Below are 17,200 nucleotides of genomic sequence, written 5' to 3' on the forward strand. Positions count from 1 at the left end.
CCCTTCCTTCCTTTCCTTTCTCCCACCCACCTAGCCCTGTGCACTACCACCCCCTTCATGAAGGGCTGTGCTGTACCTCTCGGCTAGAGAGCCTCTGGCATATAGCCTCCCTGGGCCTGTGTTGCCCCCAAAGGCTGCCTTCCTCAGTGCCATATTTTTTATTTTTCTTTATCTTTCCGCTTCTCCCTTTTCTTTTTCCCTCCCACCTCGGCCTTGCACTGCCTCTGCCCCTTCCTGACAGGCCATGCTGTGCCACCTGGCGAGAGAGACATTAGTTCTCCACTACCCCAACTCCCCTTGCCCCCAACAGCTGGCTCCCCCCATATATTTTTGTTGTTGTTTTTATTATTTTTAATTAATTTGTTTGTTGGTTGTTTGGTTTCTTCTCTGTCTTGCCCCTCTTTCCTTTCCTTTCTCCTGCCCACATAGCCTTGTGTACTGCCCACACCCTTCTAGACAGACCGAACCACACTACTCAGCTAGAGAGCCACCGAGACAAGGCCTCACAGGGTCGGCTCCACACCCACTCCTGGAATACTACCGTGCTGACATTTTATTTACTTTTAAAAAATTTTTCCATTGTTTTTTTTTCTTTCACCACCCACTTAGCTCTGCACAGTACTTGCTACCCTTTCCCTCCTGCCTATCTGCATTGTGCACTGATGCAGTCCTCTGGAACCTGCCCTACACTGACCCCCAGTACCACCCCATCAGCCCCAGTTTGTGCTGCAAACTACCCATCCCTGCCCCATACACCCCTTATGGACCTGCTGTGCTGTACCATAGCTGAGCAACCGACCCTTTCCACCTGGACTTGGTGAGAAGTATTGTGCCCAGAGATGAGCAAGTAACAAAGACCGCCCCGCACGCCTGCCCAGAAATAACCAAATAAAACAAAAAAGCAGGACAAAACAAAAAATCTATGGTCAATAAATTAAGAAAATAAGTCCTGAATGTCCTGAAGACAGCTCACAAATATCAAAACATAAAAAAAAAAACAGGACAAGATGGCTCCAGAAAGCGTCCAAAATAAAACACCAGATAACCTTCTGGTAGAAGAAAAGGCACTAGAACTACCTGATAGGGAATTTGAAACTCTAGTATTCAGGGTTATCCAACAGATGAAGGAAAATGCAGACAAAAGTGAGGAAAAAAGTAGACAAAATCATGGAAAATACAGAAGAATCCTGGAAAAGAGAGAGAAAGCAATGGAAGAATTCAGGAAAATGATACAGGAACGAAATGTCAAACTAAAACAACTAGAAATCATACAGAAACAGCAATTAGAAATCAAAGAGATAAACAAGATTTCGGAAATAGACATTGTCATAGAAGGTTTTAGGAGCAAATTTGAAGTAATAGAAGACAGGATTCACAAAATTGAAGACAAATCATTGGATACCACTTTGAGAAAAATCAGAGAAAAGAATGAAGAAAATGAAGAAACCCTGAAAATGATGTGGAATACAATCAAAAGCAAAAATTTTGCATGTGATTGGAGTTCCAGAATGGGGAGAAAACAAAAAACACAGAGAGCATCATTGAAGATTTGCTTACAGAAAACTTCCCTAATATCACGAAAGATGAAAAGCTCACCATCTAAGAAGTTCATTGAACCCCATATAGAATAGACCCCAAAAGAAAATCACCAAGGCATATCATAATCACATTCTCTAAAGCCAAAGACAAAGAAAGAATCCTGAGAGCAGCTCGAGAAAAATGAAAAGTCACATACAGAGGGGAAACAATAAGACTAAGCTCTGATTACTCTGCAGAAACCATGCAGATAAGATATGAGATGACATACCTAAAACCTTGAAAGAAAAAAATTGCCAACCAAGAATAATATATCCTGCAAAATGCTCACTCAAATATGATGGTGAATTTAGGTCATTTCAAGATAAACAGAAATTAAGGAAGTATGTAAAAACCAAACCAAACTTAATAAGAATTATTAAAGGGAGTCCTTTGGTTAGAGAACCAACAATATCAAATAACACCCTGAATCTAGGATGTAAGACCACATCAACCAGATACCAACCTAAGTCTTGAACTTTCAAGGATAAAACAAAACTAAAAGATTTAAAACAGGGAAGCAGAGAGATCAATCTCTAAATGACAACAACTTCAGAACAATAAAAGGAATAAATGGTGTTGGTATAGAACTTTCAAATGGAGAGAAGGTCAAGGCGATATCAAGTAATAAAAGACTGGTTCAGACTTAGGAAGATGGGGTAAATTTCAAGGTAACCACAAAGAAAGTTAACAAACCTATTCATCGAAAGAAAAATGAAGAAGAAAAACATAAAGTCTCAGTAAACACAAAATCTACAAAAACAAAAGAAATGAAAAAAAAAATCCACAAGCAAAAGGAGTTCAGCACAGGAGAGTAAGAGGAACAAAGAAACAGTCAGTACCACAAAAAAAAAGCACTACAAAATGACAGCAATAAACACACCTATCAATAATTACACAAGTGTAAATGGCTTAAATGTACACATAGAGAGTGACAGAATGGATATAAAAAAAGAACCCATCAATATGCTGTCTACAAGAGACACACCTTAGAAACAAAGACATAAATATACTAAAAATCAAAAGATAGAAAAAATACATCAAGCAAACAACAACCAGAAAAGAGCAGGAGTGACAATACTAATCTCAGGTAAAATAGACTTTAAAACAAAATCTGCCATAAAAGACAAAGAAGGACATTATATAATTATTAAAGGGACAATCCACCATGAAGAAAAAAAATTTTTTTTGGAAGACATAAGCATAATAAATATCCACACACCCAATGATAGGGCTCCAAAATACATAAAACAAACTCTAACAGCACTGAAAAGAGAAATTGACAGTTCCACAATAATAGTAGGAGACTTAAACACACACTCTTGGTAAAGAACAGAACATCTAGAAAGAAAATCAACAAAGATATAGAAAATCTAAAGGCCACACTCAACCAGCTTGACCTCATAGACATATACAGAACACTTCACTCAACAGCAGCAAAGTACATGATCTTTTCCAATGCACATGGAACGTTCTCCAGAATAGACCACATCTTAGGCCACGAACCAACCCTCAACAAAATCCAAAACATTGAGATAATACAAAGTATCTTCTCTGATCATAACGCCATAATAGTAGAAATTAATAACAGGAAGGCCAAGGGGAAAAAAAAATCAAATACAGGAAAACTGGGTAACACCCTGCTTAAAAACTACTAGGTAATAGAAGAAATCAAAGATGGAATCAAAAAATTCCTGGAATCAAATGAGAATGAAAACACATCATACCAAAACCTTTAGGACACAGGAAAGGCAATGTTCAGAGGTCAATTTATAGCAGTAGATGAACACATCAGAAAAGGAGAAAGGGACAGAATCAAAACATTAGCTACACAACTAGAACAAATCAAAAGAAAACAGCAAAAGAAGCCCACAGCCACCAGAAGAAAGGAAATAATAAAGATTAGAACAGAAATAAATGAAATAGAGAATAGAAAAACAATAGAAAGAATCAATAAAGCCAAAAGTTGGTTCTTGAAAGGATCAACAAAATTAACAAACCATTGGCCAAACTGACAAAAGAAAAACAGGAGAGGATGCAAATAACCCAAATAAGAAATGAAATTGGGGACATTACAGCAGACCTAGTTGAAATAAAAAGAATCATAACAGAGCATTATAAAAAACTATACTCCAACAAATTTGAAAACCTAGAGGAAATGGACAAATTTATAGAAACACACTACCTACCAAAACTGACACAAACTGAACTCGAAAATCTGAACAGACCCGTAACAAGAGAAGAGATTGAAAAGGTTTAAAGAAAAAAAAAAAAACTCCCAACAAAAAAAAAAAAAAGCCCCGGCCCAGATGCCTTCACTGGAGAATTCTACCAAACACAGAGAAGAGCCTACACCAGTACTACTCAAACTATTTCAGAACATAGAAAAGGAAGGAATACTTCGGAATTCATTCTATGAAGCCAGCATAACCCTGATACCAAAACCAGGCAAAGACAACACAAAAAAGGAAATTACAGACCAATATCTGTCATGAATATAGATGTAAAAATTCTTGACAAAATTCTAGCCAATAGAATTCAGCATCATATGAAAAAATAATAATACACCATGGCCAAGAGGGATTCATACCAGGTATGCCTGGTGGCGTAGTGGTTAAGTGCTACAGCTGCTAACCCAAGGGTTGGCAGTTCAAATCCTCCAGGCACTCCTTGGAAACTCTAGGGGGCAGTCCTACTCTGTCCTATATAGGGTTGCTATGAGTTGGAATCGACTCGACGGCACTGGGTTTTTTTTTTTTTGCAAGGATAGTTCAACATTAGAAAATCAATCCACATAATCCACCCCCTAAATAAAAATATTACGTGATCATCTTAATTGATGCAGAAAAGGCATTTGACAAAGTCCAATACCCATTCCTGATAAAAACTTTCAATAAAATAGATATAGATGGGAAATTCCTCAACATAATAAAGGGGGTCTATACAAAACCAGGAAACCCTGGTGGTGTAGTAGTTAAGAGCTATGGCTGCTAACCAAAAGGCCAGCAGTTCAAATCCACCAGACGCTCCTTGGAAACCATACAGGGCAGTTCTACTCTGTCCTATAGGGTTGCTATGAGTCAGAATTGACTCAATGGCAACGGGTTTGGTTTTCGTTTTGGTGTCTCGGAGACAGTAGACAATATCAGAACATTTAAAAGAACAGGATGAGATGGCTCCAATAAGCAACCAAAATAAATCATCAGATGACATTCTGGTAGAAGAAAAAGCAGTGGAATTACCTGATATGAAATTCAAAAGACTAATATTTAGGGCTCTCCAAGAGATTAGGAAAGAGATCAAGGAAAACGAAGGCAAGCAACAGAAGAATTCTGGTGCTTTTTGGTTTTTATACAAAACCAACAGCCAACATCATTCTTAATGGAGAGAGGCTGAAAACATTCCCCTTGAGATCAGGAAGAAGACAAGGATACCCTTTATCACCACTCCTATTTAACATTGTGCTGGAATTCCTAGCTAGAGCAATAAATCAAGAAAAAGAAATAAAAGGCATCCAAATTGGTAAGGAAGAAGTAAAACTGTCCCTATTTGTGGATGATATGATACTATACTTAGAAAACCCAAAAGACTCCACAAGAAAACTACTGGAACTAATAGAAAGATTCAACAGAGTAGCAGGTTACAAGATAAATGTACAAAAACCAATTGGATTCCTATACACCAATAAAGAGAACTAAGAAAAGGAAATCAGGAAAACAATACCATTTATAATGGACCCTAAAAAAATAAAATACTTAGGAATATATCTAACCAGGGATGTAAAAGACCTATATAAAGAAAACTACAAAACACTACTGCAAGAAACTAAAAGAGACCGATGTAAATGGAAAAACATATCATGCTCATGGATAGGTAAACTCAACATTCTGAAAATGTCAGTTCTACCCAAAGCAATCTACAAATACAATGCAATCCCGATCCAGATACCAACAGCATTCTTTAAAGAGATGGAAAAAACTAATCATTGACTTTATATGGAAAGGGAAGGCCCTGGATAAGTAAAGCAACTATTGAAGAAGAAGAATGAAGTAGGAGGATTCGCACCACCTGACCTCAGAACCTACTATATAGCTATGGTAGTCAAAACAGCCTGGTACTGGTACAGTGACACACACATTGACCAATGGAACAGAATTGAGAGCCTAGATATAAATCCTTCCACCTACGGTCACCTGATTTTTGACAAAGGCCCAAAGTCCATCAAATGGGGAGATGAGTCTTTTTATTTATTTATTTATTGTGCTTAAGTGAAAGTTTACAAATCAAGTCAGTCTCTCATACAAAAATTTACACACACCTTGCTATGTACTCCTAGCTGCTCTCCCCCTGATGAGACAGCACATTCCTCTCCACCCTGTATTCCCTGTCAGCCAACTCCTGTCCCCCTCTGCCTTCTCGTCTTGCCTCCAGACAGGACCTGCCCACATAGTCTCATGTGTCTACTTGAGCCAAGAAGCTCACTCCTCACCAGTATCATTTTCTGTCTTATAGTCCAGTCCAATCCCTTTCTGAAGAGTTGGCATTGGGAATGGTCCCAGCCTTGGGCTAACAGAGGGTCTGGGGACTGCGACCTCCAGAGTCCCTCTAGTCTTAGTCAGACCATTAAGTCTGGTCTTTTTACGAGAATTTGAGATCTGCATCCCACTGTTCTGTTCCATTAGGTATTCTCTGTTTTATTCCCATGACAGTCTTTTTAACAAATGGTGCTGGAAAAACTGTATGTCCGCCTGCAAAAAAGATGAAACAGGACTGGTACCTCACACCATACACAACAACAAATTCAAAATGGATCAAAGACCTAAAAATAAAACCAAAAACTATAAAGATCGTAGAAGAAAAAAAAGGGTCAATGCTAGAAGCCCTAATACACGGCATAAACAGGATACAAACCATAACTAACAATACACAAACACCAGAAGATGAGCTAGATAACTGGGATCTTCTAAAAATTAAACACTCATGCTCATCAAAAGACTTCACCAAAGGAGTAAAAAGAGAACCTATGGAGTGGGAAAAATTTTTTTGGTTAAGACAAATCCGACAAAGGTCTAATCTCTAAAATCTACAGGAAAATCCAACACGTCTACAACTAAAAGACAAATAATACAATTAAAAAATGGGCAAAGGATATGAACAGACACTTCACCAAAGAAGACATTCAGGGGGCTAACAGGCACATGAGGAAATGCTTGGGACCACTAGCCATTAGAGAAATGCAAATCAAAACCACAATGAGATACCATCTCACCCCAACATTACTGGCATGAATCAAAAAAACAGAAACAAATGTTGGAGAGGCTGTGGGGAGATTGGAACTCTTATGCACTGCTGATGGGAATGCAAAATGGTACAACCATTTGGAAAAGGATATGGCGCTTCCTTAAAAAGCTAGAAATAGAAATACCATATGATCCAACAATCCCACCCCTAGGAATATATCCTAGAAAAATAAGAGTCATCACAGGAATAGACATGCACACCCATGTTCATTGCAGCATTATTCACATTAGCAAAAAGATGAAAACAACCTAAACGCCCATTAACAGATGAATGGATAAACAACCTATGGTATATACATGCAATGGAATACTACACAATGATAAAGAACAATGATGAATCTGTGAAACATCTCACAACATGGATGAATCTGGAGGGCATTATGCTGAGTGAAATAAGTGAATCACAAAAGGACAAACACTATTGAGACCACTATTATAAAAACTCATGAAAAAGTTTTACACAAAAAGAAACAATCTTTGATGGTTATGAGGGAGGGGAAGGGTAGGGTGGGAAAAGCACTAGACAATAGATAAGTGGTAACTTTGGTGAAGGGTAAGACAGTACACAATACTGGGGAAGCCAGCACAGCTTGACCAAGGCAAGGCCATGGAAGCTTCATAGACACATCCAAACTGCCTGAGGGACAGAATTACTGGGCTGAGGGCTGGGGACCATGGTCTCGGGGGACATCTAGCTCAATTGGCATAACATAGTTTATAAAGAAAATATTCCGCATCCTACTTTGGTGAGTAGCATATGGGGTCTTAAAAGCTTATGAGCGGCCACCTAAGATACTCCACTGGTCTCACCCCATCTGGAGTAAGGGAGAATGAAGAAAATCAAAGACACAAAGGAAAGATTAGTCCAAAGGACTAATGGACCACAACTACCACATCCTTCACCAGACCGAGTCCAGTACAGCTAGATGGTGCCCAGCTACCACCACTGACTTCACTGACAGAGATCACATTAGAGGGTTCAGGACAGAGCTGGAGAAAAATGTATCACAAAATTCTAACTCACACACACACAAAAAAGCCAGACTTACTGGTCTGACAGAGACTGGAGAAACCCCAAGAGTACAGCCCTCGAGCACCCTTTTAACTCAGCACTGAAGTTGCTCCTGAGGTTCACTCTTTAGCCAAAGATTAGACAGGGCCATAAAAAAAAAAAAAAGGAGAGAGAGAGAGACTGAATGGGTACACCAGTCCAGGTGCAAAGATGAGAAGGCAGGAGTGGACAGGAAAGCTGGTAATGGGGAACCCAAGGTCAAGGAGCGGAGCGCATTGACATGTTGTGGGTTAGCAACCAATGTCACAAAACAATTTGTGTATTAACTGTTTAATGAGAAACTAATTTGCTCTGTAAACCTTCATCTAAAGCACACACACACAAAAAAAAACCTCAAAAATTGTTTTAAAGTTCTGCTTTTCAGTTTGCTGGAGAAAATATTGCTATCGAAAGGAGCTCATTCTTCAGGGCTATGAAATACCTCAGATTTCACTGTCATATTGCTTACAATGTTTGCTTAATAAAATAAAGAAAAATACATCTTCTGTTGTCTCCTTCTGACTGCCAAGTTTTCTTCTTTGAGACAATATCCCTTTGAAGGCTTAAATTGATCTATGTCATAGCTGGCTGTAGGATGACCTATATGTGTATAAATATTTCGCTAGGACAGATTAATAGAAAACATTTACTTTGCTCTGTTTTTTGTGTAACTCTTATTGAGTCACTGTTCTTTGGTGAATCACTGTGAAGTACTCAATAAATGAAATTGTGCAATTATTGGGATATAAGTGTACAGACAGATATAGTAGGTATAATTTCTCATTCTCTCATATAATATATGGAATCTTGCTCACGGTGAATAAAATTTTTTACTAGATATGTACGAACGACTGTTGATTCAGTTTTTACCAGAAAGCAAATTATGAACATGGCATGAGGAAGTAAAAAGGACGTTAGAAAGATAAACTCTAAAACATGAAAATGTTGGTGCTTAATCTTAAAACCTGTTAATATTGCTCAGGGGTCAACAAACTACACCCCTGAACCAAATCCGGCTGCTGCCTGTTTTTATATGGCCCACAAATTAAGAATGGCTTCTACAGATGAACATTTACAATCATTTTGATGATTGTTGTTGTTGTTATTAGCTGCCATCAAGTTGACCCCTGACTCATGGTGACTCCATGCACAACGGAATGAAACAGTAACCAGTCCTGCACCATCCCCATGGTTGGCTACAGATCAGACCGTTGTGCTCCATAGGGTTTTCATGGACTGATTTTTGGATGTAGTGCATCCTAGTCTGGAAGCTCTGCTGAAACCTGTTCAGCATCATAGCAGCATGCAAGCCTCCACTAACAGGTGGGTGGGGTGGTGACTGCACATGAGGTGCATTGGCTGGGAATCCAACCCAGGTCTCCCACATGGAAACTGAAAATTCTACCCTTGAACCACCAATGCTTCATCTATTTGATGACTGGCAACACTAACTTTTAAACCCAATTAAGCAAATTACCCCCCAGAATGAATTCTGTACTTTTCGTTAGTAGACCTGTATTAAAAAAAATTGTGTTCAATTATTATAGTCTTGATTTTTGTCAATAAAATTTTTGTGAAACTTTGTTTCCTCTCTTTTATGTAAATACCTACATAATGTCCTTAGTTTTGCCTCTTGGCCTACAAAGCCTAAAATGTTTCATATGTGACCCTTTACAGAAAAATTTGCTGTCCCTGATGTAGATCATGTTATACAGGCAGTCTCTGGATTATGAATGAGTTCCTTTCCTAAGTCTGTCTTTAAGTCAAATTTGTATGTAAGTCGGAACGGTTATGAACAGCTCGGATTTAACATCTGTTAGTCAAATGTTTGTCTTAGTATATAGTGTATCTTTCTATGCATAAAAAGCATTAAAGAAACACACCCAGATACAGTAACACATCTTTAACATAATACAGTAATAATAATAATGTTTTGACGCATGTCACAAAGTAGTGTCCATTTATTATTATGAACCATTGTATGTACCTCGAATTTTTAGTATGATAGGCTTCATGGGGGTTTGTTTGTAACTATGAGTTGTACGTAAGTTGGACGTTCGTAACCCCGGGGGCTACCTGTATTGTAACTTTTCTGCTTGGCTTCTTCCTTTGCTAAGGAAATGCTGAACTCTTTTGTGGCTTGTGGTGTGTTTGCATCTGGCATATTCATACTTAGCCTCTTTCTCAAGTTTATAATGACTTTGTAAGTGCTTGGGTAGTGTTTGGATCACAGAGTTAGAGAATTTATGTTATTTTTCTGTTTATATTTCTTTTTACTTTATAGTTCTAACAGGAGAATTATTTAAGTAATAAAAAGAGCACTATTCTAAAATGTACCATGCAAAGTAGTGCAGTGTTTTTCTCATTGCTTTTGGGAATTTTGCAAAAAGAAGCTCCAAACATGAGAAAATCATACTCCTTTAAGGTTCTTCTTTCTGAGTAAATGACTTGGCTCCTTAAGCATAAATGGATCCAGTTTATCAGCCCTGAGTGGCAGCAGTGGATTTTGAGAAGACATTGCCATTTATCTGTATAACCAGGACATCTTCCTCTTGGTCTCTGCAGGCCTCAGGGGAGCCATGGCATTTACCTTAGCCATCCGAGATACAGCCTCCTACGCTCGCCAGATGATGTTCACGACCACCCTGCTCATCGTCTTCTTCACGGTCTGGATCATTGGTGGAGGCACAACACCCATGTTGTCATGGCTTAATATAAGGTTGGTTTGAAGCCAAGGCCAGCTTTGTGTCTAAATATGGTAGTTGCTACTGTTCTTGGAAATCTTCAATATGCCCAAGCAGGGTATGCTACAGCTTATTTTGTGGAAGGTTTTTACAGCTTTTGTTTTGGAGATTAAAAAAAAAAAGTATAAAGTTCAGAGTATTAACTTTTCCAGGAGAAAAAAAAATGTCATTAAAATTTTTGTTGGTACAAAAAAAAAAAAAAGAATTAGAAATTCCCAGAACTTGCTAGAATAGTGATATTAGGGCATAAATTTAAAAAAGCCTTAAAGATGTAGGAGAGACAATAGAGCTAGCCATTGACAATGTCTAGTATTTCATATTCCTTTGAAATGAAACTTTAGGTCTTAAAAATGCCCAAGCTTATCAGCCAGAAATAGAAAGAGGAAGTTAATAATTTTATGTTGGTATGAAACTGTATGCTGTGCCTCTTTTTCTATGAGTGCATGAAAAGGTGACATTTCCTGCATAACCCTCACCTGTTGCAGTCTCATGGACATTCTCCACCTGTGGTTTTGCAGCTGTGTCAGAATATAGGGGCAAAATGGGTCTACCTGTCATTCATGGACACTGACCTGAGTTTGATTTTTTAACGGTATTTGAGTTCTACAGCTGTGCTAGTGAGCTCCAGCACCTTATGGTAAAGAGGATGTTGGAACAGGATTCAAGAGGTCCATAGCCTTATTCTGGTTCTGGCTTCAGACAAGCCCCTCATGTCTTGGGCCACATTTCTCCTCAACTTTAAATGAAGGCACTTAGCTAGATTATGTCACGGTTCTTTCCAGCTCTAAAGTGTCGTGCATACTCTGTATCAATGGAGGTACCCTGGCCACCTGTCACAGTTTCTGGTCTGCAGAGTGTGAGCATGACTGGGAACAAGAAGACACTTTGGTAGTGCTAAGCGGTGGAAAATAACTCTCTGAAAAGCCACAGGGTGGCAGCCTTGGGTGGTTTGGGTTATTTTTAGGTGGTTTGTTTTCCTTTCTCTGCTAGCTTTTAGTATGTATTCCCTTCTCTACACTGTAGAAAGCACAGGGTACTTAGCTGCAGAGCTTACACAATGTGGAGGTGAGAAAACAAAAATCTCCCAGTCAGCCTTGGAGTCAAGGAGAAAACTGGAATTTGAGAAAATAGTCATCTCCCTTTGGGACTTTTATATTAATGGTGGAGAGGTATTCCTGGGCTTGACCACTGCCAGCAGCACCATTTCTGGACTTGTGCGTCTCAGACCCAGCTGGGGCTGAGGAGCCGATGCATGGCTTCTTGGTGACAGCGATAATAGTAACTAACACTTGTGTTGCAGGCATTGCTGCAGGTGCCATACATATATTAAGATAATCCTCATAATATTCCTACAAGGGAGCTACTACTATTATCTCAATTTTAGAGATGGGGAGACTGAGGCACAGAGAAGTAACTTGCCCAAGGTCACAAAGCTTTAAGTGGACGAGCTGGGATTTGAACCCAGGCAGTCCACACTTTTAACTACTGTGCTGTACTGCCTGTAAGAAAGCTTGCTCCGCTAGCAACTCTGTTTATGTCATAAAATTTGATATGATTAGAATTTCACTTCCCTGGCATGAATCTCAAGGGCTGGATTAAGGAAAAAATCAATCTTTGGGAATATAAACCTGAAAAGAAAAAAAATATAATCCCTTGGCTCTAAACACAAGAAATGAGAGGGCACCATCTTTGTTCTGTGTAGCAGAATGAGGGCAAGAAAGAAGTTTATTCTGCCCACAGTTGAGAACCTTTGCACTGAGGTTAGTTCCTGTTCCTATTTGTCTGATCACCTCGTAGTAACCCCACATGTTCAGAGCCTGATGAAATCATGTGTGTTTTTCATGCTATTTATGGGTCCTTTTCCCCCATGCTCCCCCAACATATATAAGACCAAACAGTTTTTCACTGAGAGTAGAGAGTTCACCTATGAGACTTTTCACTTTTCTTAACCCTTTTCAAAAAGTGGGCCATTGGATCAATCAGTCCTCTCCAGAGCTGAGAGTGGGCAGTGTTCCCTGAGAAACACCAACTGCCTGAAACAAGGCTGCCTGAAACAGGCTGGGAGCTGTTAGGAAGGAGAAAGCAGGCAACCAACAGTGTCCACCATAGGAGCATAGGAGTCATTCCTGACACCTTGTTATATGCTAGATGCTATTCTAAATGCTTATATATATATATATACACACACATACACACACATATACATATACTTTAAGAGACGTGTGTCACTGTTTCTTAGGTTTTTTTTTAATGTACTTTAGATGAAGGTTTACAGAACAAACTAGTTTCTCGTTAAACAGTTCGTATGCATTATTGTTTTAAGACATTGGTTAACAACTCCATGACATGTCAACACTCTTCCTTCTCAACCTTGGGTTCCCTATTACCAGCTTTCCTGTCCCCTCCTGCCTTCTAGTCCTTGGCCATGGGCTGGTGTGCCCCTTTAATCTTGTTTCGTTTTATGGGCCTGTCCAATCTTTGGCTAAAGGGTGAACCTCAGAAGTGACTCCATTACTGAGATGAAAGGGTGTCCGGGGGCCATACTCTCAAGGTTTCTCCAGTCTCTGTCAGGACAACAAATCTGGTCTTTCTTTTTTTCTTTATTGTGCTTTAAGTGAAAGTTTACAAATCAAGTCAGCCTCTCATACAAAAATTTATATACACCTTCCTATGTACTCCTAGTTGCTCTTCCTCTAATGAGACAGCACACTCCTCCTCTCCACCCTGTATTCCCCGTGTCCATTCAGCCGGCTCCTGTCCCCCTCTGCCTTTTCATCTCCCCTCCAGACAGGAGCTCCCCGCATAGTCTCATGTGTCTATTTGAGCCAAGAAGCTCACTCCTCAACCGTATCATTTTCTATCTTATAGTCCAGTCCAATCCCTGTCTAAAGAGTTGGCTTTGGGAATGGCTTCAGTCTTGGGCTAACAGAAGGTCTGGGGACCATGACCTCTGGGGTCCATCTAGTCTCAGTCAGACCTTCAGTCTGGTCTTTTTACGAGAATTTAAGGTCTGCATCCCACTGCTCTCCTGCTCCCTCAGGGATTCTCTGTTATGTTCCCTGTCAGGGCAGTCATCGGTTGTGGCCAGGCACCATCTAGTTCTTCTGGTCTCAGACTGGTGTAGTCTCTGATTATGTGGCCCTTTCTGTCTTTTGGGCTCATGATTACATTGTGTCTTTGGTGTTCTTCATTCTCCTGTGCTCCAGGTGGGTTGAGACCAATTGATGCATCTTAGATGGCTGCTTGCTAATGTTTAAGACCCCAGACGCAACTCACCAAAGCTGGACGCAGAATGTTTTCTTTTTTTAATTAATTTTTATTAGGCTTCAAGTGAACATTTACCATTCCAATCAGTCTGTCACATGTAGGTTTACATAAATCTTACTCCCTTCTCCCACTTGCTCTCCCCCTATTGAGTCAGCCCTTTCAGTCTCTCGTTTCGTGCCAATTTTGCCATCTTCCCTCTCTCTCTATCTTCCCATCCCCCCTCCAGTCAAGAGTTGCCAACACACTCTCCAGTGTCCACCTGATTTAATTAGCTCACTCTTCATCAGCATCTCTCTCCCCCCCACTGACCAGTCCTTTTCATGCCTGATGATTTGTCTTCGGGAATGGTTCCTGTCCTGTGCCATCAGAAGTTCTGGGGAGCGTTGTCTCTGGGATTCCTCTAGTCGCAGTCATAAAATTAGGTATGGTCTTTTCATGAGAATTTGGGGTCTGTATCCCATTGGTCTCCTGCTCCCTCAGGAGTTGTCTGTTGTGCTCCCTGACAGGGCAGATACCGATTGTGGCCAGGCACCAACTAGTTCTTCTGGTCTCAGGATAATGTAGGTCTCTGGTTCATGTGGCCCTTTCTGTCTCTTGGGTTCTTAGTTGTCGTGTGACCTTGGTGTTCTTCCTTTGCCTTTGCTCCAGGTGCGTTGAGACCAATTGATGTATCTTAGATGGCTGCTTGTTGGGATTTAGGACCCCAGGCGCCACAATTCAAAGTGGGATGCAGAATGTTTTCATAATAGAATTATTTTGCCCGTTGACTTAGAAGTCCCCTCAAACCAAGTTCCCCAGACCCCAGCCCCTGCTCCGCTGACCTTTGAAGCTTTCATTTTATCCCGGAAACCTCTTTGCTTTTAGTCCAGTCCAATTGGGCTGACCTTCCTTGTATCGAGTGTTGTCTTTCCCTTCACCCAAAGCAGTTCTTATCTACAGATTGATCAACAAAAAGCCCTCTCCCTCCCTCCCTCCCTCCCCCCTTTGTAACCACAAAAGTATGTGTTCTTCTCCGTTTTTTCTATTTCTCAAGATCTTATAATAGTGGTCTTATACAATATTTGTCCTTTTGCCTCTGACTAATTTTGCTCAGCATAATGCCTTCCAGATTCCTCCATGTTATGAAATGTTTCAGAGATTCGTCACTGTTCTTTATCGATGCGTAGTATTCCATTGTGTGAATATACCACAATTTATTTACCCATTCATCCGTTGGCGGACATCTTGGTTGCTTCCAGGTTTTTGCTATTGTAAACAGAGGTGCAATAAACATGGGTGTGCATATATCTGTTTGTGTGAAGGCTCTTGTATCTCTAGGGTATATTCCGAGGAGTGGGATTTCTGGGTTGTATGGTAGTTCTATTTCTAACTGTTTAAGATAACGCCAGATGGATTTCCAAAGTGGTTGTACCATTTTACAATCCCACCAGCAGTGTATGAGAGTTCCAATCTCTCCGCAGCCTCTCCAACATTTATTATTTTGTGTTTTTTGGATTAATGCCAGTCTAGTTGGTGTGAGATGGAATCTCATCGTAGTTTTAATTTGCATTTCTCTAATGGCTAATGATCGGGAGCATTTTCTCATGTATCTGTTGCCTGCCTGAATATCTTCTTTAGTGAAATGTGTGTTCATATCCTTTGCCCACTTCTTGATTGGGTTGTTTGTCTTTTTGTGGTTGAGTTTTGACAGAATCATGTAGATTTTAGACATCAGGCGCTGGTCGGAGATGTCATAGCTGAATATTCTTTCCCAGTCTGTAGGTGGTCTTTTTACTCTTTTGGTGAAGTCTTTAGATGAGCATAGGTGTTTGATTTTGAGGAGCTCCCAGTTATCTGGTTTCTCTTCATCATTTTTGGTAATGTTTTCTATTCTGTTTATGCCCTGTATTAGGACTCCTAGGGTTGTCCCTATTTTTTCTTCCATGATCTTTATCATTTTAGTCTTTATGTTTAGGTCTTTGATCCACTTGGAGTTAGTTTTTGTGCATGGTGTGAGGTATGGGTCCTGTTTCACTCTTTTGCAAATGGATATCCAGTTATGCCAGCACCATTTGTTAAAAAGACTATCATTTCCCCAATTGACTGACACTGGTCCTTTGTCAAATATCAGCTGCTCATACATGGATGGATTTATATCTGGGTTCTCAATTCTGTTCCATTGGTCTATGTGCCTGTTGTTGTACCAGTACCAGGCTGTTTTGACTACTGTAGCTGTATAATAGGTTCTGAAATCAGGTAGAGTGAGGCCTCCCACTTTCTTCTTCTTTTTCAGTAATGCTTTGCTTATCCGGGGGTTCTTTCCCTTCCATATGAAATTAGTGATTTGTTTCTCTATCCCCTTAAAATATGACATTGGTATTTGGACTGGAAGTGCGTTATATGTATAGATGGCTTTTGGTAGAATAGACATTTTTACTATGTTAAGTCTTCCTATCCATGAGCAGGGTATGTTTTTCCACTTAAGTATGTCCTTTTGAATTTCTTGTAGCAGAGTTTTATAGTTTTCCTTGTATAAGTCTTTTACATCCTTGGTAAGATTTATTCTTAAGTATTTTATCTTCTTGGGGGCTACTGTGAATGGTATTGATTTGGTTCTTTCCTCTTCGGTGTTCTTTTTGTTGATGTAGAGGAATCCAAGTGATTTTTGTATGTTTATTTTATAACCTGAGACTCTTCCAAAGTCTTCTATTAGTTTCAGTAGTTTTCTGGAGGATTCCTTAGGGTTTTCCATGTATACGATCATGTCATCTGCAAATAGTGATAGCTTTACTTCCTCCTTACCAATCTGGGTACCCTTTATTTCTTTGTCTAGCCTAATTGCCCTGGCTACGACTTCAAGTACGATGTTGAATAAGAGCGGTGATAAAGGGCATCCTTGTCTGGTTCCCGTTCTCAAGGGAAATGCTTTCAGGTTCTCTCCATTTAGAGTGATATTGGCTGTTGGCTTTGCATAGATGCCCTTTATTATGTTGAGGAATTTTCCTTCAATTCGTATTTTGGTAAGAGTTTTTACCATAAATGGGTGTTGAACTTTGTCAAATGCCTTTTCTGCATCTATTGATAAGATCATGTGGTTTTTATCTTTGTTTTATTTATGTGATGGATTACATTAATGGCTTTTCTGATATTAAACCAGCCTTGCATACCTGGTATAAATCCCACTTGATCAGGGTGAATTATTTTTTTGATGTGTTGTTGGATTCTATTGGCTAGAATTTTGTTGAGGAGTTTTGCATCTATGTTCATGAGGGATATAGGTCTAA

General features: G+C 39.6%; 1 protein-coding gene across 1 annotated transcript in view; it reads left to right on the forward strand.

Moving 5' to 3' along the window:
• The window catches only part of SLC9A7 (solute carrier family 9 member A7), a 280,631-nt gene that overhangs the window by 189,125 nt on the left and 74,306 nt on the right, over nt 1-17,200 (forward strand). Inside the window, exon 12 of the mRNA XM_049871328.1 lies at nt 10,492-10,645. Within this exon, the coding sequence (XP_049727285.1) occupies nt 10,492-10,645 (154 nt within the window). The remainder of the gene's footprint in view (nt 1-10,491; nt 10,646-17,200) is intronic.

This window comes from Elephas maximus, chromosome X (genome assembly GCF_024166365.1).
Source record: "Elephas maximus indicus isolate mEleMax1 chromosome X, mEleMax1 primary haplotype, whole genome shotgun sequence".
NCBI lineage: Eukaryota > Metazoa > Chordata > Mammalia > Proboscidea > Elephantidae > Elephas > Elephas maximus.